This window comes from Fukomys damarensis, unplaced genomic scaffold, assembly GCF_012274545.1.
Source record: "Fukomys damarensis isolate Sample0158 unplaced genomic scaffold, DMR_v1.0_HiC HiC_scaffold_19, whole genome shotgun sequence".
NCBI lineage: Eukaryota > Metazoa > Chordata > Mammalia > Rodentia > Bathyergidae > Fukomys > Fukomys damarensis.
The window spans coordinates 9,311,674-9,333,992 of record NW_022900931.1 but is presented as its reverse complement, the minus strand read 5'-3'; the positions used below and the strand labels follow the sequence as shown (position 1 = coordinate 9,333,992).

Here is a 22,319-nt window from a genome sequence, read left to right as displayed (position 1 = left end):
AGCCCAGGCTGGTCTCCAACTCACAGCTATCCTCCTGCCTCAGCCTCCCGAGGGCTGGGATTACAGGCGTGCGCCACCACACCCAGCTTCAGTAGCAGTTTACTGACAGTGTAATCTCTTTGCTAGTTACCAGCCTGGCACTTTGGCATACATGACTGTTTTTTTTTTTTTTTTTTTTTTTTTCTTACATTTCTGTTTTTTTTTTTTTTTTTTTTTTTGGTACCGGGGATCAAACTTGGGTCCTTGCACTTGCGAGGCAGGCAGCAGAACCTCTGAGTTAAATCATCAGCCCAGCATGACTGGTTTTTAATCCCTGTGGTGGGGGGAGTCATTGAATTTATTGTATTTAGTGTGTTATCTTTTTTTTTTTCCTGTACCGGGGATTGAACTCAGGTCCTTGTGCTTGTGTAGTCACCCGAACTACTGAGCTAAATCCCTGTCCTTATGTGTTATCTTATTTAACTGTGACCAGACACAATATTTGATTCACGTTTGCCTTGCTAGAACCCCAGTTAGAGTGGGGCTAAGATTCCAAGGCCATTCTTTCTGCCCCACAAATACATTGTCCCCAGCCTAGAAAAATTCAGTGGTTCTCCATTGCCAGCCACAGAAAATCTAAATCATAGGTGAAGAGCTGTCTGGCCTCAGATGGCTTTGCCGGCCACAATGGCTTGTTTGATCTGTTCAGCTGTGCCTTTCTAGCAGCATGAACAATATACAATGAATGGGCATTGCCACAATCCTATAAAACTTTATTTATAGAGCAGGAGAGGGAATGGATTTGCTGCCCCTGGCCTGGCTGCTTGTATTTGGCAGTGAACAACCTCCTCTTTCCTGGCCCATTGTAGTCCAGTGTGGCTCAGTGCAGTGTGGACTCTTCTAATTCCCTGACTTTCAAGTCGCACAATTTTACTTCTTTGCCTTTGTTACTGTTGTTTTCCTGAGACACCTCCCCCCCTTGCTTTATCTGATCTGCATGGCTGTCTTCCAAAGCGTCAGTTAAAGTCTGACCATAAAACCTGGCCCAGTGTTCACTACCCCTTCCCCTAGCCGTCGCCATCTTCCTTCTCCCAAGAAAGAGAGGGCAGACATCAGTTCTCACATATACATCCTCGGCTGTCAGTGTAGACCATGGGTAAAACAATTATTCACCTGTGACTTGATGTCTATTTCTCTTTCCAGGGAGGACCCTCCTTAGAGCAGAGGTTTGAATCCTATTACAACTACTGCAACCTCTTCAACTACATTCTCAGTAAGTTTGAGATTTGGCCAGGGGTGAGGTTATGATGAGGGCCTCCAGCTCTCTCTGGCAGATTTTAACGTGCAGGTGGGATGAGGGGCGAGTCTTGTGGCTCATAATCCTTTGAAGAGAGAAATTACTAAGCTTTCTGCAGCCTTGCTAAGGGGGAAAAGGCATTACACCAAATCTGACTTCTCTGTAATCTGTGCAGATGCAGATGGCCCTGCTCCCCTTGAACTACCCAACCAGTGGCTCTGGGATATCATCGACGAGTTTATCTACCAGGTATGTAGTCAGTCTCATCCTCAATTTGAACAAAGTGATATGGGCAAGGAGCGGTGACCAGTGTTTGTGTTGAAAAGATTTATGGTGTAAAATATTTCTCATTAGAGCGTAACATACCCAGCGTCAGTGGACTCCCATGTCATACAATTTTCTGAAGAAAACAGTGAAACCTAAGCACTCCACATAATGAACTTAGAAGCAAGAGAATAAAACTCAGTTTAGAGTGGTGGTGGATACCTGTAATCCCAACACTTTGGAAGGCTGAGGCAGAACAGTTGCAAGTTGGAGCTCGGCCTTGGCACCATAGCAACTTAGGGAGAATCTGTTTACTGCCCCCCCCCACCAGGAATTGAACTCAGGGCCTTGCACTTTCAAGGCAGGTGTGGCGCCACTAAGTGAAATCCCTGGCCCTTGGAGGCTGTTTAAAAAACTTCTAGGGGCCAGGGATTTAGCTCAGTGGTTCCGCCACCTGCGGAACTGGACCCAAGTTCCATCCCCAGTACCAAAAAAAAAAAAGAAACCTTCTGGGAATGTAGTTCATTGTGAAGGCCCTGGGTTTGATCTAGAGTGCTGCAAAAAAAAAAAAAAAAAAAAAAGGTACTTACGTGAGTGACCTTGACAGGTGGTCTGGAGGCTGCCTGCTGGCATCTTTGTAACACTGGCTTGTTATTTAACCTTTCTGAAGACTCACTTTCCTTGTCTGCAAAGTAGAAACCTATATCTTGGTTGAGGAGGTGTTTACCCAGGTATATGCTGTATCAGAATGCACCGGCACATTTTTATCATGGGGAAATGGCACCTGCCTAAGGTGCAGTTGAGGTTCTACTAAGAACCACACCAGGTGTAAAGTACAGTAGCTGCTGTCTAGGGGAGCCGAAGCTCACTGTTGCTATTTATTGGCTCTATTGGGTGTGTTACTCACCCACTCTGCATGCACGCATTTCCTTAACTCTAAAGCAGAGACTGATGGAAGATTCCTGGGACACTGTGTAAAGTACTGAGTTGCAGAATGATTAGTAAATGTCTGTTAGGAAGATGGTTAACATCTTTTTTTTTTTCACAGTGTTAAAAGATTGAACCCAAAGTCTAGGGCATGCTAGGGTAAGTGCTCTACTACTGAGCCACATTCTTAGTCCTTTTAATTTTATTTTGAGGCAGGGTCCTGGTAAGTTGCCCAGGTTGGCTTCGATTTCTTTTTGAGACAGGGTCTTACTGTGTAGTTGAGGCTAGCCTTGAACTCACTATGTAGGCAGGCTGGCCTCGAACTCACAGTGATCCTCCTGCCTCAGCCTCCGAGTGCTGGGGTGATGCAACATGCCCGGCTGTGACTGGCTTTGAACTATTGTTTTGTTTTGTTTGGTACTAGGGATCGAACTTGGGTCCTTGTGCTTGCAAGGCAGGCGGTGGAACCACTGAGCTAAATCCCCAGCCCTGAACTTCTGATGCTGCCTCACCCTCCTGAGTAGGTGGGATCCTGGAAGCTATTTTTCATCTTTTAGTTAGGCCATTCTTTTTTTTTTTTTGGTACCAGGGATCAAACTCAGGACCTTGGGCTTGCAAGGCAGGTAGTGGAACCCCTGAGCTAAATCAGGTCTCCAGTTAGTTAGCCCATTCTTTTTTGTTTTGAGACAGGGTCTCACTATGTAGTTGAGACTGACCTGGAACTCACCTTGTAGCCCAGGCTGGTCTCGAACTCACAGTGATCCTCCTGCCTCAGCCTCCGGAGTGCTGGGATTACAGGTGTGCACCACCACACCTGGCTAGTTAGCCCATTCTTAAAAACAAAATATAGCATCTGGAAAAAGAAAATAATCCTTTCCCCTGTTTTATGCAGACTGTACCTCTCACATGGTAATTTCAGGGGAAATCAGCATTTTAATAAATGTTTGGGCACCACAGACCAGAGTCCTTAATGGTGACCATTGCTGATAAATTGTGACTTTTGAGCTGAGCAGACCTTACAGGGGTTTTTGTCGGGGGAGCTGGTACTGGGTATTGAACTCAGGACCTTGCCCTTTCAAGGCAGGAAGTGGCACCACTGAGCTGAATTCCTGGTCCATACAGGGCTTTTTAACAAAGGCTTCCTGCTCAAAATGAGGCTCTAGCCAGGCCTGGTGGTGCACCCCTATAATCCAGCACTCTAGAGGCTGAGACAGACAGGTGGATCACTGCCAGTTCAAGGTCGGCCTCAACTTCATAGTGAGACCTTGTCTCAATAAAGTACAAAAGGGCAGGGGGCCAGGATTTTAGCTCAGTGGTTCCCCTGCCTGCCTTGCAAGCGTAAAGCCCTGAGTTCAATCCCTGGGGGGTGGGGGAGGGGTTTAGGCTTAGTGGCACTGTGCCTGTCTGGCAAATGAAAGTTCCTGAGTTCTTTCCCTGGGACCAAAAAAGAAAATGAGGCTTCAGTTCCTTTGATAGTGAAAGCCACAAATTGCCTTGGCCTTTCTAGCTCATTGACTTTGGCGGCCTCTTCAGCATGGTTTTAGGTAGCTGGCCATCCTGTCCCCTCATAGCGTAGCAAATGGAGGAGGACCTGCAATACTGAGGTATTCTTTGGTTTTTGTTCTAGTACTGGAGATTGAACTCAGGGGCACTCTACCACTGAGCTATATACCCAAACCCCTCTTATTTTTTGAAACAAGATCTCACTAAATTGCGTAGATAGGACTTGAATTTGCGATCCTCCTGCCTCAGCCCCCTGCATTTCTGGGCTTTCAGGAGTGTGTACTGAGATTTTGATCCCTCTTAAGATGAGCATAATTCCCTGGGTTTAGCTGGTGTTCTCTTTTCAAGAGTATTAAGGGCTTTCTGTTTCCACAAAGACTTGTCTCATGAGAGACAGTAGTGCTTGTGTGATGCCCCTGGCCAGGCAGATGCCCATATGGTTATCTGCTCTTCCTCACCACTCTCCTTTTTTTTTTTTGTTGACTGAAGGACTCTTTTAGTGTGATTGTACTATTAAATTGTTTCTGGGCCTGGGATTTAGCTCAATCGTTCTGCTGCCTGCTTTGCAAGCACAAGGTTCCAAGTTCAATCCCCAGTACCAAAAAAAAAAAGAAGTTTCTTTCTTTTTTTTCCAAACTGTAAATGCAATGAAAATGCCTGCCTTCCCTGCCTTTGCAGAGGCACCGATTATTATCTGGAAGAAAAGCACCACATTAGTGGTTCTCAGGTGTTTACATAAACCTATACTTAGACATTAGTTAGGAAACTGGTGTTGTGCTCTTTTGTGCCATTTGCTGATTTGCTGTGACTTGGAAAATGTAACCCTTGATCTTATTGAGACTTTGTGTGTGTGTGTGTGTGTGTGTGTGTGTGTGTGTGTGTGTGTGTGGCTGTGTGGCTGTGTTAGATATTGAACCTAGGGCCTTGACAATATTGGGCAAGAGCTCTGCCACTGAGCTACATGCCCAGTCCCTGCCTTGTTTTGTTTTGTTTGTGAGACGAGTCTCTCTATGTATTTTAGCCTTGAACTTCTTAGCAGTCCTCCTCCCTCAGCCTACCATATGCTGGGATTTCAGCCATGTACCACCATGCCCAGTAGCAATTACTTTGAGTTTAATAGACACATATTACTCTTCCTAAGGGCTGTGTCAAAATGCACTACAACTAGCAGTATCAGAGCAACTGTTGTCTATACTGAGTGTTAGCAGTCTGACTTATTTTTGTCAGTTTAATGGGAAGGAAATAGTGATCTCAATTTACATTTTTCTGGCCCAGGGATTTAGCTCAGTGGTGCCGCTGCCTGCATTGGGAGGCCCAGAAACAATACAGGACTTTAGGTTGTATTTGATTCTAAGTTGAGTTTTTCCCATAAGCTCCTTCAAATTGTAGGGATCTTTACTTTTTTTAAAAGCAAATTATTTATTGGTATATTTTAGATATATATAATGATAACATTCATCATAGGGAATTTGTACTGTGCATGATATATCTTGCTGCTTTTTTTTTCTCACTTTCCTCCTCCTTTCATCTTGTCTCCCCTTCCTTATTTTTAAACTGACTCCACTTTTTCCTTTTATTTTCATTTTTTTTCTTTTCCCTTTCTTTTATCCCCTCTTCCCTCCCTTGTTTCCCTTCCCATTTGAACATTTTCTTCCCATTTCCAGTATCTATTATACATTGTAGTCCTTATTTCTAGTTTCAGTTTCTCACACCAGAAAAACAATGAGGTATTTAAATGTGTGTCCCATTTATTTCACTTAAGTGTATGGTCTCAGGGTGCATCCATTTAGCTATAAATGTCTAAAGTTCATCCTTTATGGCAGAGTAGTACTCCATTGTATAAAAAACTGCATCTTTATCCATTCATCCATTGATGGGCATTTGGGCTGTTTCCAAGATTTAGCTACTATAAACTGTGCCACTATAATGGGTGTGCATATATTGCTTTTAATTCTTTTGGGAAGATACCAAGAAAGGGAATAGCTGGGCTAAATGGAACTTCTAGTTTTTGTTTTTTTGTTTTTTTTAGTACTGAGGATCAAACTCAGGACCTTGTGCTTGTGAGGCAGGCATGGTACCACTGTGCTAAATCCTCAGCCCTTGTAGTACTTTTTTGAGAAATCTCCACATTCATTTCCACAGTGGTTGTGCCAGTGTACAATCCCACCAACAGTGGAGAAGGGTTCCTTTTTCTCCACAGTCCCCCAGCATTTGTTATTGGTTGATTTCTTGATAATAGCCATTCTTTCTGCCGTGAGATGGAATCTCATTGTTATTTTTATTTGCATCTCTTGAATGACCAATGATGTTGAACATTTTTTCATACATTTATTTGCTGTTTCTACTTCATCTGAGAAGTGTAGGATGCCCATTTTTGGATTGGATTTTCAATTTGGGGGGTCTGATTTTTTTGAGTTCTTTATATATTCTAGATAGTAGTCCTTTGTCTTAGGACAGCTGGCAAAAATTTTTTCCACTGTGGCTTTCTTCACTCTGTTGGCGATTTTTCTTGTAAAAGCTTTTTTGAAAGAGATCCCAGTTTTTGATTCTTTGGATAGTTTCTGTGCAATCGAGGTTTTGTTCATAAAGTCTTTGCCTACACCAGTGTCTTTAAGAGTTCTGCTTATTTTATCCTCCAGCACATTAAGTGTTTCTGTTTTAATATTTAGATCTTTGATCCATTTCAATTTTAGGTTAGTGCATGGTGAAAGATACGATCTAGTTTTCATCTTTGGCAAGAAGAAAGCCAGTTTTTTGGGGGGTGGTCTTTTGAGACAGGGTCTCACTATGTAGTTGAGACTGACCTGGAACTCACTGTGTAGCCCAGGCTGGTCTCGAACTCACAGTGATCCTCCTGCCTCAGCCTCCCGAGTGCTGAGATTACAGGCGTGTGCCACCACGCCTGGCAAGAAAGCCAGTTTTTCCAGCCACTTATTAATGCTACTCTTTCTTCCATTGAAGGTGTTTGGCTCCTTTGACAAAGATAAGGTGACTGAGTGTGTCTGGAGTTGTTTCTGCATCTTCTAATTTGTTCCATTGATCCTTGGGTCTGTTTTTATTTTGCCAGTACCATGCTGTTTTTATCACAGTAGCTTTGTAGTATAGTTTTGAGTCAGGGATTGTGATACCCCTTGCCTTGCCTTTGTTGCTCAAAATTGCTTTTACTATTCTAGCTCCCTTCTGCTTCAAGATGAATTTTAGGATTGTTTTCTCTAATTCTGTGAGAGATGTTATTGGAATTTTTATCGGGATTCCATTAAATCTGTGTGACAGTTTTGGAAGTGTAGCCATTTTCACTATATTCTTCCTACCCAAATACAAAGGGTATCTTTCTGTTTTCTAATATCCTCTTCCATCTCCTTTTTCAGAGTACTGTAGTTTTCCATGTAGAGGTTTTTTACTTCCTTTGTTAAATTGATTCCTAGGTATTTCATCTTAGGGTGCCATTATGCAGGGTGTTATTTCCCTAATTTCTCTCTCAGTGAGTTTGTTATTTGTGTGCAGGAAGGCTATTGTTTTTTTTAAAAAATAAATTTTATCCCATTCCTCCCTTCAGTCCCCTTTCCCTCCCTATGTACAAAAGGGCTACTGATTTTTCATTGTTGACTTTGTATCCAGCTGTGCTGCTGAATTTTGTTATTAAATCTAGAAGTCTTGGTGGAGTTTTTGGGGTCTTCTCTATGCAGAGTATCATGTCCTCTGTAAATAAATTAACTCCTTCCTTCCATTTCTTTCTTTTGTCTAATTGCTCCAGCTGGTGTTTCCAGAACTGTGTTGAGTAGGAGTGGTGATAGTGGACATCCTTGTCTTGTTCCTGATTTTAGAGTGCAAGTTTTCAGTTTTTATCCATTTAGTGTGGTGTTGACTGATGGTTTGTCATAAATGGCTTTTTTTGTTTTTAAATTAACCCTTTTAATTTTTTTTCAGTACCAGGTATCAAACTTGGTACCTTGCACTTTTGAGGCAGGTGCAGCACTACTGAGCTAAATCCCTGGCCTTTAGATGGCTTTTAACAGATGAGGTTTTTATCATGAACGGGTGTTGGACCTTGTCAAACGCTTTTTTTTTTGGCATCTATTGAGATGATCATGTGGTTTTTGTCCTTGGTTCTGTTAATGTAATATATTACATGTACACTAGGTCATGTATAACCTTCTTGATGATTTGTTACATTCTGTTTGCCAGTATCTTATTGAGAATCTTTTGCATTTGTGTTCATTAGGGAGATTGGCCTGTATGTAGTTCTCTCTCTCTTTTTTTTTTTTGGTACCAGGGATCAAACTCAGGACCTTGTGCTTGCAAGGCAGGCAGCGGAACCACTGAGCTAAATCCCAGCCCTGTAGTTCTCTGCCTAGTTCTCTTTTTTGGTTGGATCTTTCTCTAGCTTTGATATCAGGGCAATGCTTGCTTCCAGGAATGAATTTGGGAGTACTGCTTTCCTTTCTACAAGAAATTTAGAAAACCACTGAACTAAATCCCCGGCCCTCCAACTCTTTAATAAAATAGAGATCTGTGGAATACTATCCTCAGTAGTAAAAAAAAAAAAAAATCACAACTTAATCAGAAATGGCTTTGAAAAAAGTAAATCATGAGCTGAGTGCAACAGCATGCACATATATTCCCAGCTATTCGGGGCTGAGGCAGGAGGGTTGGGTAAGCCAAGGAGTTCGAGACCATCATGCGAAGAACTGAGACCCTGTCTGAAAGAAAGGGGGGAAAAGGAGCAGTATAGAGAATGACTTAGAAGTGACAGCTCCACCCTTGTCTTTCCCCAGTCCATTAGCATTGCACCTGTGGTCTTACATAGGCCTGTGCCCCTGCTACATCTGCCCCTCTCTCCTCAGTTCCAGTCGTTCAGTCAGTACCGCTGTAAGACGGCCAAGAAGTCAGAGGAGGAGATTGACTTCCTTCGATCCAACCCCAAAATCTGGAATGTCCACAGTGTCCTCAATGTCCTTCACTCCCTAGTGGACAAATCTAACATCAACCGGCAGCTGGAGGTATACACTAGCGGAGGTGAGTGTGGGTGCCCCAGAGACATGAGCTGGCAGCAACAGGTACTGGCTGGCATGGGTGTTCGGTGGTGAGTAGGGCTGAGTGCTAGTGCTGGACGAGGGGCTGCTCAGATCTGTGCTCATAAAGACTTCTGCCGTGGTGCAGGGCCTGTGCTCAGTGCTGCTCAGATATTCTGATCTAAGGCCTACTTCACACTTTTTTTTCCCTTTTGAATTTTGCAGGGCAGGGGATTGAACCCAGGGTCTTCGTACTGAGCTACAGCCCCCCCTGCCCTCTTTAATTTGTTTTTTGTTTTCTTTTGAGACAAGTTCTCATTTTGTAACCCAGGCTGGCCTTAAATGCAGAGTGACCCTCCTGCCTCACCTTCCTGAGTGAAGGGATTACAGGCATGTACCACCATATCTATCTTAATTTTTTTTTTTTTTTTTTTTTTGGTACTGGGGATCAAACCGAAGACCAGGACCTTGTGCTTGTGAAGCAGGTGTGGAACCACTGAGCACCCCCGTCTTAATTTTTTATTTTGAGATTAAGTTTTTTGTTTTGTTTTGTTTTGTTTTTCTGAGACAGGGTCTCACTATGTGGTTGAGACTGACCTGGAACTCACTATGTAGTCCAGGCTGGTCTTGAACTCACAGCAATCCTCCTGCCTCACCCTCCTGAGTGCTGGGATTACAGGCGTGCACCACCATGCCCAGCGAGATTAAGTCTTGCTAAATTGTTCAGGTTGGGTTTAAATTTTTGATCCTCCTGTCTTAGCATCCCAGAGTGCTGAAATTACAGGTATGCACCTCTACTCCCAACTTGCCATGTCAAAACAAAGTCACAAAGTTTACTTATATTTAAAAATGTTTTTCAGTGAAAAGAGTGACATTTTTGCACACTTTCTTGGTCTCTGGCTTCCTAGATGGTAGCAGGGGCCTGGTTTCTGCTTCTGCATTTAATCTCTTGTTTTGTTTTACATTTAATCTCTTTTCTTTCTTTCTGTCAGTGCTGGGGATAGAACTGAGGACGTTGTGCTTGTGAGGCAGGCATAGTGCCACTGAGCTAAATCCCCAGCCCTGCGTTTAATCTCTTACTATATAGGTTTTGGTTGAAGCATGTGGAAAACCTGGCCTCAAACTCATAGTTCAGAAAGAGAGGACTATTTTAAAAGCGCTTTGGGGTAGTGTAGGTGTTTCTACTACCACACCATGTAGTGTTAAGTATTTCTGTGAAACTTACCAAGTGTGATATGCTGTAGAATATTTGCAGTGAGGAATCTGAAACCATGTTAGTGAACTTTTACTTTGTCATATTAATTTTTTTGTGTGTATCATGCACACAAGTGGGTCTCTTACCCATGCATGGTTTATATAAAAGCTGTTAAATTGATAGTGGTCTGCTGTAGCTCGACACATTTTATTACACAGTCTCTTTAAAGTACCTTCTGGTGGTGATAGTGGGGCATGTACTAGGTATGTGCAAGGCTCTGGATTTTCCCCAGTACTGGGGGAAAAGCCCTTTGGGTTTGTACCTTTGCCACTGGTCTCATCAGTAAGTCTTTATTTGGAAGCTGTTGAGTGTATAGTGGAAGATTTTAGTTTTGGTTTAATGAAACTCAGATTTTTTCATTGGGAACAAACACTGCCATTGAAATGTGACAGGCTTCACTTCATTTTTGGAGAAAATGTCTGCCAAATGCCTAAAGCCAGATAACTGTGGTTCATGGATCAGATGTTTGTTCAAGTAAAATGGTGGTTGTGGAAAGAGGGGACCAGTTGTGCATGGCGAGGAGCAGTGCAGTGGCTCTGATTCTGGCTTCCTGGTTTACACCACGTTGTCAGTAGTTGTACCCAGCACTGTTTTTGCACCATTGGTGTCCCTGTCCCCTGAGCGGGTATTGGGGGTATTAGTGTCTTAGGAAAATCTCTTTGGCTTCGGGCACTTCTTAGAAGGAGGGCTGTGCTTGGGAGGCAGGCGAGTGACTGACTGGTGAGAGGCCTGTCTCATTCTCGGGTATGTTCCAGAAGAAAACAAAACGGAATGAACTGCCACCTTCCAAGTAACTGTTAGTTATTTAAGATTAGCTTGAAGCCAGTGTGCTGTTTCTGTTCCTTCAAAGGCAGAGTTAGAGTTATTTCCTGTTATGGAAGCGTTCGAGGCTGGCAGTGGGTGACAAATTTACTGAGTGACATTCATAGGTCTGGCTGCCCCTACTGAAGCAGTCACTTTCTTCCCTCTCAGGTGACCCCGAGAGTGTGGCTGGGGAGTATGGACGGCACTCCCTCTACAAGATGCTTGGCTACTTCAGCCTGGTAGGGCTGCTGCGTCTGCACTCCCTGCTGGGGGATTATTACCAGGCCATCAAGGTGCTAGAGAACATTGAGCTGAATAAGAAGGTAATCGCCCAGCACCTCTGGCCCATCTACTCGGAACCAGAACAGCTGTCTATTTTGCTAGAAACTCTGATCTGTTAAGATGAATTTCCAGGATTGAAATTGAGACTAAAGCTGTGCCAGCCACTGCAGTGAAAATATGGACCTGGACAGTTGGGGTGGCTAATGACCTTAACTGGAATTTAGCAGGGTTTTTTTTGTTTTTTTGTTTTTTTGCGGGGGCGGTTTGAGACAGGGCCTCACTATGTAGTTGAGACTGACCTGAAACTCACTATGTAGCCCAGGCTGGTCTCAAACTCAGTGATCCTCCTGCCTCAGCCTCCTGAGTGCTGGGATTACAGGTGTGCGCCACCACATCTGGCTTTTGATTGTATTTTTATTATTTATTTATTTTTTCGGTACCGGGGATTGGGGATTGAACTCGGATCCTTGCACTTGCAAGGCAGGCCACCGAACAACTGAGCTAAATCCCCAGCCCTTGATTGTATTTTTAAAGCAGAATAATAATAGCAATTTTCTACTCTTGAGGTTTTACTAGTCTAAAGAATTAAAGTTCTAAGGTGATGGACCTTATGGTAGGTGATCAGCTGTGGTGGTTTTCCTGGCCTCAGGAAATGGAAACATTTGTTTTATGTTAGTTTGTGGGCATATGTGTGTTTGTATTTATCCATCTGTCCATTCCTTTTACTTGAAAAACAAGATAAAGTACAAAACTGGGGTAACAGGAGACTTTACAATTGAAAGAGGTTTTACATGTCATCTGGTCCCATCCCTTCAGTTAACAGCTAGAAAAATGGAGGCCTCAATCATGTAACCTTGACATGCCCCTCTCGCTGCAAAGCCTGCAGCCCCTGGGCAGTTTGGGGCCTCTTCAGGGGAGGAGCTCCCCATGTTGCCAGCTCTGCTGCTGCTGGGCCCCACTGACTGTCAGCTCCTGTGTGGGGTGAGTTGGGGGTCATGGATGCTTCTACTCCACAGAGCATGTATTCCCGTGTGCCCGAGTGCCAGGTCACCACCTACTATTATGTGGGGTTTGCATATTTGATGATGCGTCGCTACCAGGACGCTATCCGGGTGTTTGCCAACATCCTCCTGTACATCCAGAGGACCAAGAGCATGTTTCAGAGGACTACATACAAGTATGAGATGGTAAGTGGGTGCTGCTGTGTGGTCTCAGCTGACTCCTTGGCCTGTTTCAGTAGGTTTTGATAGACACCACCTACAATTCTATTTTATATGCCTTTTTTAAACACTTTTTTTTTTCTTTTGCCTTTGTGAGACTGGGTCTTGCTGTTAGTTCATGCTGATCTTGAACTAACAGTCCTGCCTCAGCCTCCCAAGTACTGGGATTACAAGTATGTGCCACCACACTTGGCTTTTACTTTTAAATTTAAATGTTTATTAGTACATTTGTAGTACATAATGATTACATTCATGGTGAAGAGTTGGTACATATACATGACGCATCTTAATTCTTTGTTTTTTGGAGACAGGGTCTCACTATGTAGTTCAGGCTACCTTCAAACTCATTATGTATCCCAGGCTGATCTCGAACTCAAGTGATCCTACTGTCTCAGCCTCCGGATTGCACCACCATACCTGACTAATTCTTTTTTTCTTTTTTTTTACTGAGGATTAAACTCAGGACCTGGCACTTGCAAGGCAGGTGCTTTGCCACTGAGCTACATCCCTGACCCTGGCTAATTCTTTTTTAATCGCTTCCCTTCCCACTGTCCATCTCTTGGGCTGTAAATACGTATATATTTTCTTTGTTTACACATTCATAGTACATAATGATCGAGTCCCTCTTACGGACTTATCACAGTTTCCTTTTTTCTTTTTTAATCTTACTTGCCTCCTCCCCTCCATCTCTTGGTTCCTTTCTCATATGTTAAAGATCTTGCTAATTCCTATTGTCTAACTTTTATTTTGTGCTTTTTGGTTTGGTTTGGTTTGATTGTTTTTGGTACCAGGGATCAAACTCAGGACCTTGAGCTTGCTAGACAGGTGCTGTGCTACTGAGTTACATTCCCAGGCCCTTGTTTTTTGGGTGTTTGTTTGTTTGTTTGTTTGTTTTGAGACACAGATTTGCTCTGTGTTCAAGGCTGGCCTTGAACTCACTATACCAAGTAACACTGGGTAGCCTCGAACTCAGTGTGATCTTCCTGCCTCACCCTCTCAAGTGCTGAGATTACAGGCATGCACCACCACTCCTATTTTGCTCTTTATTTATATTTTGGGTTTGTGTGATATTTAAGCTTGATTTATTTCACTTAACACTGTGGTCTCAAGGTGCATCCATTTTCCTACAAATGACTTCAATATATATACATATATATATATCTATATCTATATAGATAGATAGATAGATAGATACACACACACTTTTTTTTTTTTTTTTTTTTTTGTACCAGGGATTGAACTCAGGTCTTTGAGCTCGCAAGGCAGGCCACCAAACCGCTGAGCTAAATCCCCGGCCCAGTATATTTTTTTCTAATGTACTTATTTACAGGGTACAGCATGATAATTTGATGAATGTATATAAAGTGTAATAGTCAAATTAGGGTAATTAGCATTTATATGGCCTCAGACATTTATTATGTTTTTTGGGGGGTTTTGGTTGGTGGTGGTTTTGGTTTGTTTTGTTTTTTGAGACGGACTCTCACTGTAGTGCAGGCTAGCTTTGGATTCACTATGTAGCCCAGCCTGGCCTCAAACTCAGGGCAATCCTCCTGCCTCAGCCTCCCAAGTACTAGGATTACAGGCTTATGCCACCACACCTGGCTTCCCTTAACTTGTAAGTCTTCAGGCTCCTCTCTTCTAGTTCCTTGTAAGTTACTATAAACCATCGTTCTCCTACTATACTGAAGAACATTAATTCCTTTCCTTCTATGTATCTATTGGCTGAGCCTCCCTTGTCCTCTTTCCCCTTGTTAGCCTCTAGTGGCCGCTGTTCTACTTGCTACTTCTATAAAATAAACTTTTTAAAAGCTCCTGCCTGTAGGTGAGAACTTGTATATTTTCTTTCTATTCCACATGATATTTTCTTTCTCTCTTTTTTTTTTTTTTTTTTTTTTTTTTTTTGTATCGGGGATCATGTAAGTGGCAGTACCACTGAGCTAAATCCCTGGCCCACGTGATATTTTCTTTTGCAGTGGTGCGTGCTAGGCAAGTGTTCTACCACAGAGCTACACTCCCAGCCCCTGTAAAGTTTGATTTTTAATAGCTGGCCTTTATTATGCCTTTTGTTTTGTTTTGAGACAGTGTCTTGGTGTGTAGTTCAGGCTGGCCTCGAACTTACTGCATAACCCAGGCTGCCCTGGCACACACACCAGTAGGTGCCTAGCATGTGTGAGGCCCTGGGTTCGATCCCCAGCACTGCAGAAGAAAAAAAGAATGATTTAGATGTGGCTGCTGCTCTCAGGCAGTGAGCTGAGGCGGAGGATGGGCTCAGGATGAGTGGCCTAGGGGCGCCTTCTATGCAGAGAGGATAGCCAGAGCAGGTAGTCTGGACCTGAGGTGGTGGTGCAGCTCCTGCAGCTGGCCAGACTGGAGAGCAGGCCCAGAAGGATTTGGGGTGGAGAGTTACAGCACCCTCCACGCCCAGGTAGAGTATTTAGTCTTCTGGACTAAGGTGGCCTCATGGGTTTCTGGTAACTGGATCCTGTTTGACCCACCAGCGAGGTGTGGGGCAGAAAGAAGGTCAATCCTGAGACGGCTCCCTGTGAGGAGCCCAGGGGACGACCAAGCTTGGGCAGGAGCTCAGTAGAGCTGGAGGGAGCTTGAGAGAGGCGCTGGGAGGGTGGCGGGTCCCCAATGGCAGCTGGGCTCAGAGTCTATCTCATTTGACCCCGGCTGCAGATCAACAAGCAGAATGAGCAGATGCACGCGCTGCTGGCCATCGCCCTCACCATGTACCCTATGCGGATCGATGAGAGCATCCACCTCCAGCTGCGGGAGAAGTATGGCGACAAGATGCTGCGCATGCAGAAAGGCGACCCGCAGGTCTATGAGGAGCTCTTCAGCTATTCCTGCCCCAAATTCCTGTCGCCTGTGGTGCCCAACTATGACAATGTGCACCCCAACTACCACAAAGAGCCCTTCCTGCAGCAGCTTAAGGTGTTCTCTGATGAGGTGCAGCAGCAGGCCCAGCTCTCCACCATCCGCAGCTTCCTCAAGCTCTACACCACCATGCCCGTGGCCAAGCTGGCTGGCTTCCTGGACCTCACCGAGCAGGAGTTCCGCATCCAGCTCCTTGTCTTCAAGCACAAGATGAAGAACCTGGTGTGGACCAGTGGTATCTCTGCCCTGGATGGCGAGTTCCAGTCTGCCTCTGAGGTTGACTTCTACATTGATAAGGTACGGCCGTCCCCTGCACCACTGTCTCGTCACTGTCTGACCAGCCGCTCAAACTGATACGCAGTGGGTGAGCCAGCTGTTAGGGTAGAGGTGGCCCAGTCCAAGAGCAAGGTGTGAGCCGCTGGGTGGCACATGTTGCAGCATTAAATATGGTGCTCAGCAAGTGAGCTAGAAGCCAAGACGAGAAGGGGAAGAGCATCCCAGGCGGAGGGAGCAGAGAGAGTTAAGGGCCAGGGCAGAGCCCTGTGTGCTTGAGAAAGGCTGCAGAGTGGTGGAGTGGCTAGAGAGGTACTGTGGTCGAGGTGAGCCTGGAGCACAGGGAGGAGTACTTGGTGGGAGCACTTTGCTGTCCTGACTTCTGACGCCATGGATCGGTACTGTCTGTGAGCTGTGTGTAATGTTTCCACAGTCGATTCTCTTGCTCAGTGGTAGTATAGAGATTACGATCCTCTCTTGTTACTGTGTGTAGCCATGGTTTGATTACACGTACTGCCCTGTATGTACATCCATTGCACTGGTCCTTCTGCAGTTCTTCCATCCCTGGTGATGGGCATTTGCATGGTCTTGGTGTTACATATAATACACAAAAGGTTTTATTGGGGTTTTTTTTTGTTTTGTTTTTTGTACTGAGTCTGAGTCTTGAACTCAAGGCCTTTGACTATGCTAGACAAGTGCTCTTGCATGGAGCTACATTCCCAGACCTTCTTGTGATTTTTTGTTGTTTGTGTATGTGTATGTACTGATAGGTTTTGTTTGTATGGATGGATGGATGGATGGAGACAGAGTCTCACTATGTAGCCCAGGCTGGTCTCAAACTAGTAGCAATCCTGCCTCAGCCTTCCAAGTGCTGAGATTACAAGTGTATGCCAGGCTGGTCTTGAACCTGTAACGCTCCTGTCTCAGTCTCCCCAGTGACAGGTTATAGGCGTGCACCATGATACCCAGCTCATGTAAGGATTCATAGAGTGGCTACCAAAGGCCTGTTTTTTGTCATGTCTGCCCCCGCTTCTTTTCATAAGGACACCCAAGCAAGGTAGTAGTAGTTTCCTCAGGAGGACGGAGTTGAAAGACAGGGTGTTTTCACTGTTGTGACTTTTAAGTTCAAGCTGGACATTTTAATGTCCTAATGAAGTTTTTAAGAAAACCAAGTTATTTTGTTTTCTTAAGTGAGATTTTCCAGATTTAAGAGATTCCAGACCCCTAGCATGGCTTTCTGCAGTGCTGCCTCCCTGTTTGTGAAGGAAGCCATCTGTTCTGTCCAGGCAGGCTCAGAGCTAATGAAGATTGCAGGAGTGCTGGGTTGGTGATGAGTGTCTTCTGTCTCTTCTAGAGTATTCTTAGCCAGTGTCTCTCATATTATTTGATCTCTTCTCCCCTGCAAGTCTTATTTAATATATGTTAGAACTCACTGTGTCCTTCATGTCTGTTTTTTGTTTTTATGGTACTTAGAGTTAAACCAATGGCTTCCCACTGGTTTACTCCCTGTTTTATTTTATTTATTTACTTATTTTTATTTATTGGTACTGGGGATTGAACTCAGGTCCTTACACTTGCAAGGCAGTCAGTGGAACCACTGAGCTAAATCCCTGGCCCCCCATTTTATTTTTATTTTGAGATAGGTCTTGCTAAATTTCCCAGGCGGGCCTTGAACTTGTGCTCCTCCCGTCTCAGCCTCCTCAGAAGCTGGGACTATAGGTTCATGCTGCCATCGCTGGCTCTTTTTGTTTTTCAATAAGTTTTTAATGGACACATAGTGATTGTATACAGTGTGTTATATACAATGTGTGATAGTCAGATCAGGGTAATTGGCATATCTCTGGCCTTGAACATTTATTATTCCTCTCCACATCTTTTAAATCCTCTTCTATATACTCCTGTTTGTCTCCTGTATGCTGGGTGATTTCTTTTGATTAACCATCCTATCCATAATTGATTCTCTTTAACTGTTTCTTCCTTTTCTTCTGTTTTTTAATTTTTCAAGTTAGGGCCTCCTTAAGTACTTACTTATTTTTTGCTGCATATGGGTTCATTGTTTTGTGTTTTTGTACTGGGAATCCAACTCCAGACCTTGTGCTTGCCAGACAGGCATGGTGCTGCTGAGCTAAATCCCTGGCCCTGATTCATTGTTCTTTTCTTTTCTTTTCCTTTTTTTTTTTTTTTTTCTTTTTTTCTTTTTTTCTTGTACTGGGGTTTGAACTGAGGAACTTGAGCTTGTAAGGCAGGCGGCAGCACCACTGAGCTAAATACTGGCCCCTGGTTCGTTCTTGAGAAACAATTTGCCAGCATTCCTTGAGAGCTAGGACGCATGTCCATTCGAAAGATTTACAATGTCTCTTTGGGGTGCTTGAAGATGTTACTGATCTGGGCCCCCGGAAACTCAGCTCACTGACCGAGGTTCCTGATGTTCCAGGAGACAAGTGCAGGCTGCACGTGGACAGAAGAGTCTGCTCTCTTCTGTTGAGATGGAATTTGACACCTCTGGGATGGGCCTTTTTTTTTGTTTTGGTGCTGGGTACCAAACCCAGGGCCTCAAGCCACTGAGCCAAACCGCCCCAACCCTAAGGGATGGCTCCCCTTCATCCCCAACCTTTGCTTGGCATGAGAGTGAGCTGGGAGTTCAGTTGGTTCACATTTAGCTTGAGGGTAAAGTCCTTTGGGATTGCAGCATTATGAGAAGGGTCTTTTATGAGACTACCGAGGCAGAGGGGCGTCTGTACTTTATTTAGAGTGGTTTCTTTTTCCTTTACATAGTTCTTTTATATGCTTGTCAACTCTGATATGATTAAAGAAAAATTACTAGCTAGGAGTGGTAGTGTACATCTATAATCCTAGCACTCTGAGAGGCTAAGGAAGGAGAATTTTGAGTTGGAGCCTAGTCTGGGTAACTAACTTAGTGAGACCCTGTGTCAAAATTTTGAAAAATGATGGTGGTGGAGTGAAAGTCCTGGATTCAGTCCTCGGTATTGTGATAGATGGATGAATGAATGAAATACACAATCCAGTGATTATTACCTAATTCCAAAACAGTTCCATCCTCTGAAAAGAAACCTTTCATTAGCAGTCACTCCCAGATCCTCCTTTTCCCCATCCCCAGTAAAGCGCTAACCTACCTGTCTTTGTAGGTTTGCTTGTTCTTGGTTATATAAATGGGATCCTGTAACATGTGGCCTTTTGTGCTTGGCTTCTTTTGTTTCTTTTTTTGAGATGGGGTCTCACTATGTAGTTCATTACTGCCCTGGAAGTCATTGTATAGCCCACGCTGGTCTTGAACTCACAGTGATCCTCCTGCCTCAGCCTCCCGAGTGCTGGGATTACAGGCATGTGCCACCATGCCCGGCCTGTGCTTGGCTTCTTTCACTGAGTGTGTTTTCAGGATTCATCCACCTCGTAACATCAGCATTTATTTATTCCCTTTTATGGCCGAATAATATTTCTTTGTATAAATATTCCTATGTTATATTTGTTCATTCATTAATGGACATTTGAGTTTTTGGTTATTAAGACTAATGCACCCGGGCATGGTGGCACATGCCTATAATTGGAGCACTCAGGAGGCTGATGTAGAAGGATGACGCAGGAGGATCACCTTGAATTCGAGGCCAGCCTGGACTACATAGTGAGTTCAAGAGCAGCCTAAGCTAGACCCTGTCTCAAAAACAAAACAAAACACAAAGCACAAATGCAACTGGGTATAGAGACACACACCTGTTAGCTACTTAGGAAACAGACAGGAAGGTCCCAAGTTTGAGGATAGCTAGGTCAACTTAACAAGACTGTCTCAAAATAAAAAAGGCCAGAGATGTAGTTCAGTGATAGAATGATCCTGGATTTGATCCTCCATACAGCAAAAAAATGGAAAAGAATAGAATAATGCTGCAGTCATGCACAGTGGTATATGTCTATAGCCCTGGCTGCTTAGGAGCCTGAGGCAGGGGGATCTCTTGACACCAGAAGTTGAAGGTCAGTTTAGGCAACATAGTGAGACTTCATGTCCACAAAAAATGCCACTATGAATGCTTGAGAACTTTTTGGGTGAACATATGTTTCTAATTTTCTTGGGTGTGTTTTGTTTTGCTTTTTTGAGATAGGGTCTCACTGTGTAGTTGAGACTGACCTGGAACTCATGTAGCCTAGGCTGGTCTCGAACTCACAGCGATCCTCCTGCCTCAGCCTCCCAAGTGCTGAGATTACAGCCACCATGCCCACTTCTTGGGTGTATAATTAATTGTGGAATTGTTGGCACAGTTGAGAAATTTGATTTTAACCATTCATCTTGTTCTAAATTCTAACTCAGAAGTTTATGGCTTTGGGAAGGCTATGTTTGGTAGAACTGAGCTAACCCTGACAGGAATGGTCTCACCAAAAGTAGAAACACATCAGGAGGGCTGGGGATTTAGCTCAGTGGTCCTGGCGCCTGCCTTACAAGCACAAGGACCCGAGTTCAATCCCCAGTACTAAAAAACAAACAAACAAAACACATCAGGAGTGGGGGTTTTCCAGTGTTGTAACTGTCATGCCACTGTGTCCCTCCCTGCTAGCCTGTCACCTCCTGCTGTCCTGTGGGTTTGTCCCAGTGCCTGAGGTATGCTCCCCTGGCAGTGTCACTAACCTGCTCCATCCTCTCATCTCCCAGCCTGAGCAGCCGCAGTGTTGCCAAGAGCCAGCAGTTTGCTTACAAGTGCAGTTTTGCTATGAGGCTTTTCGGGTGGAATTAACTCACACGCTTGTGTGAATCATGTCTTCTCACTGCTCCTCCATTCGTACATGGCAGAGCTCTTCTGGGAAGCTTCCCATGCTCCCCTCTGCAAGCTTCTCTGACTGCTTCCCCACAGGACATGATCCACATTGCAGACACCAAAGTCGCCAGGCGCTACGGGGATTTCTTCATCCGTCAGATCCACAAGTTTGAAGAGGTAAGAGGTCTGAGAGGGCGGCCTGTTGGCTGAGGGTAGAGATGAGGAAGTGGGTGGGGAGCTTGTAAAGGTTTTGTGGTGTACAGGTGTCTTATTTTCAAGAAAGCCTGCAGCCAGCCCTTGCAGTGTGGAGCTGGCTGACTGGCTGTGGGCCTGGGAGTGGAGCTGGGGCTGGAGGAGCTGCTGCGTCAGCCCTCTCTGGGCATCTCTTTCCACATTCTCCCTCTGCCTCTGTGGGCCCGCTCCCTCCCGCCCGGCCCTTTTCCTAATAAGGGAGGATGCTGCCTGCTCTTACCTCCCTGTCCTGCCCCCTTGGCAGGGCTTTCAGCCTAGACAGGTCTGGCCAGTTCCTGCGGGATGGAAGACAGCAGGCTCTGTTTTGACAGAGTTGGTACATTTTGTGTCTGGCCTGATGGACGGTCTTTTGGGTCTGAGTGGGGTGTCCAGCAGAGGCCAGGCTCCTGCAGAAAAACGAGAGGGCCCAACACCCTTTCTGCCTTATAGCCACCAGGTCCTGTTGGTCCGGGACCTGGGCACTGGCTTTCAGCTAGAATCCTGATCCGTGGGAAAGGAGGAAGCTGGAGCTCAGCAGGACTTGCTACTTCAGAGCAGTGAATGTCAGGGCTTCCCACATGGGGACACCCACACCAGAGGCGCCCTCCTTGGCTTCAGAGGAGTCACTGGGAGTGACCTAGTGACTGTACACTGTCCGTATCTGATTTTGGTCTTGTTTGTTTTTGCAGTGCTGGGGATTGAACTAAGACCTTCACACTGAGCTATATCTTCAGCCCCTTTTTAAAATTTTGAAACAGGGTCTCGCTAAGTTGTCCAGGCCGGGCTTGAACTTTCAGGCCTTTTGCCTCATCGTGGTAGGGGAGTGGGAATCCAGGCGTATGCCACCAAGCTCAGCTCTAACTCTGCTTTTGTTCCCTTCTAGCTTAACCGAACCCTGAAGAAGATGGGACAGAGACCCTGAGGACATTCACAGTGAACAGTCTGGGACCTCTTTTGACCTTATAGGTGGGAAGTGTTGTCACCGTGAAGCCTTTACCAGATCAGTCATCAGTTGAGTTGAAATTTATTCATATTAAGGACTGAAATACTGTAGGCCCGTTTCAGTAAAGGATCTTTGGAGCTAGATTTGTCATCTCATTATTGGGGGGAGGGGTACTGCAATCCACCCCTTCCTTCCTCTGCTTCCTGCTTTCGTCGTGTCAGAGCCTGCACACTGAAGTCTCTGATCTGCGTTTACGTCGCTGTGGGGTTAACGGCACGTCACAGTCCATTTCTTACTCGTGCCTCGAAGGATTCTGTGAGATTCAAGTGACCTGCTGTAATATGTGTGCCATCTTAGTGGGGAGAAATGTGGGCATCTCAGCTGCCAGGAGCTGTCCCCAGAGGTCTCCATAAGTACGTGCAGCCCTTGAAGCTCAGGATGAGCAGTTCCCCATTCTTTGACAGGGTCTGGGGTAATTAGTGACCTGACAGGTCACAGAGCTGTCCAGAAAGCAAGCATCTGCTCCACACTGCTGTTCTCAGTGTCTGCTGCCCAGGCAGAGCGAGTCTGCTCTGCATGTCCGTCGTGGGCCCTCTGAGGGATGACCCTGTTACCCTGGGTGTCAGTGCCGGTGTCAGTGTCACTGGGCTGGGCACAGACTGGCTCTCAGCCTGTCCTTACCAGTCACC

General features: G+C 44.9%; 1 protein-coding gene across 3 annotated transcripts in view; it reads left to right on the top strand.

The window, feature by feature from the left end:
• The window catches only part of Eif3l (eukaryotic translation initiation factor 3 subunit L), a 31,856-nt gene extending 10,085 nt beyond the window's left edge, over window positions 1–21,771 (top strand). For 2 of the 3 annotated variants that reach the window (XM_010613230.3, XM_033766229.1), the window contains 8 exons: window positions 1,183–1,252; window positions 1,452–1,525; window positions 8,815–8,986; window positions 11,210–11,364; window positions 12,340–12,510; window positions 15,223–15,720; window positions 20,553–20,633; window positions 21,571–21,771. In XM_010613230.3, coding sequence (XP_010611532.1) covers window positions 1,183–1,252; window positions 1,452–1,525; window positions 8,815–8,986; window positions 11,210–11,364; window positions 12,340–12,510; window positions 15,223–15,720; window positions 20,553–20,633; window positions 21,571–21,609 — 1,260 coding nt within the window. In that variant the 3' untranslated portion in view covers window positions 21,610–21,771. Of the gene's footprint in view, window positions 1–1,182; window positions 1,253–1,451; window positions 1,526–8,814; window positions 8,987–11,209; window positions 11,365–12,339; window positions 12,511–15,222; window positions 15,721–20,491; window positions 20,634–21,570 lie in introns of all 3 variants that reach the window. The other variant, XM_010613222.3, reaches the window with a different exon arrangement.
• Window positions 21,772–22,319: the final 548 nt, after the last annotated feature.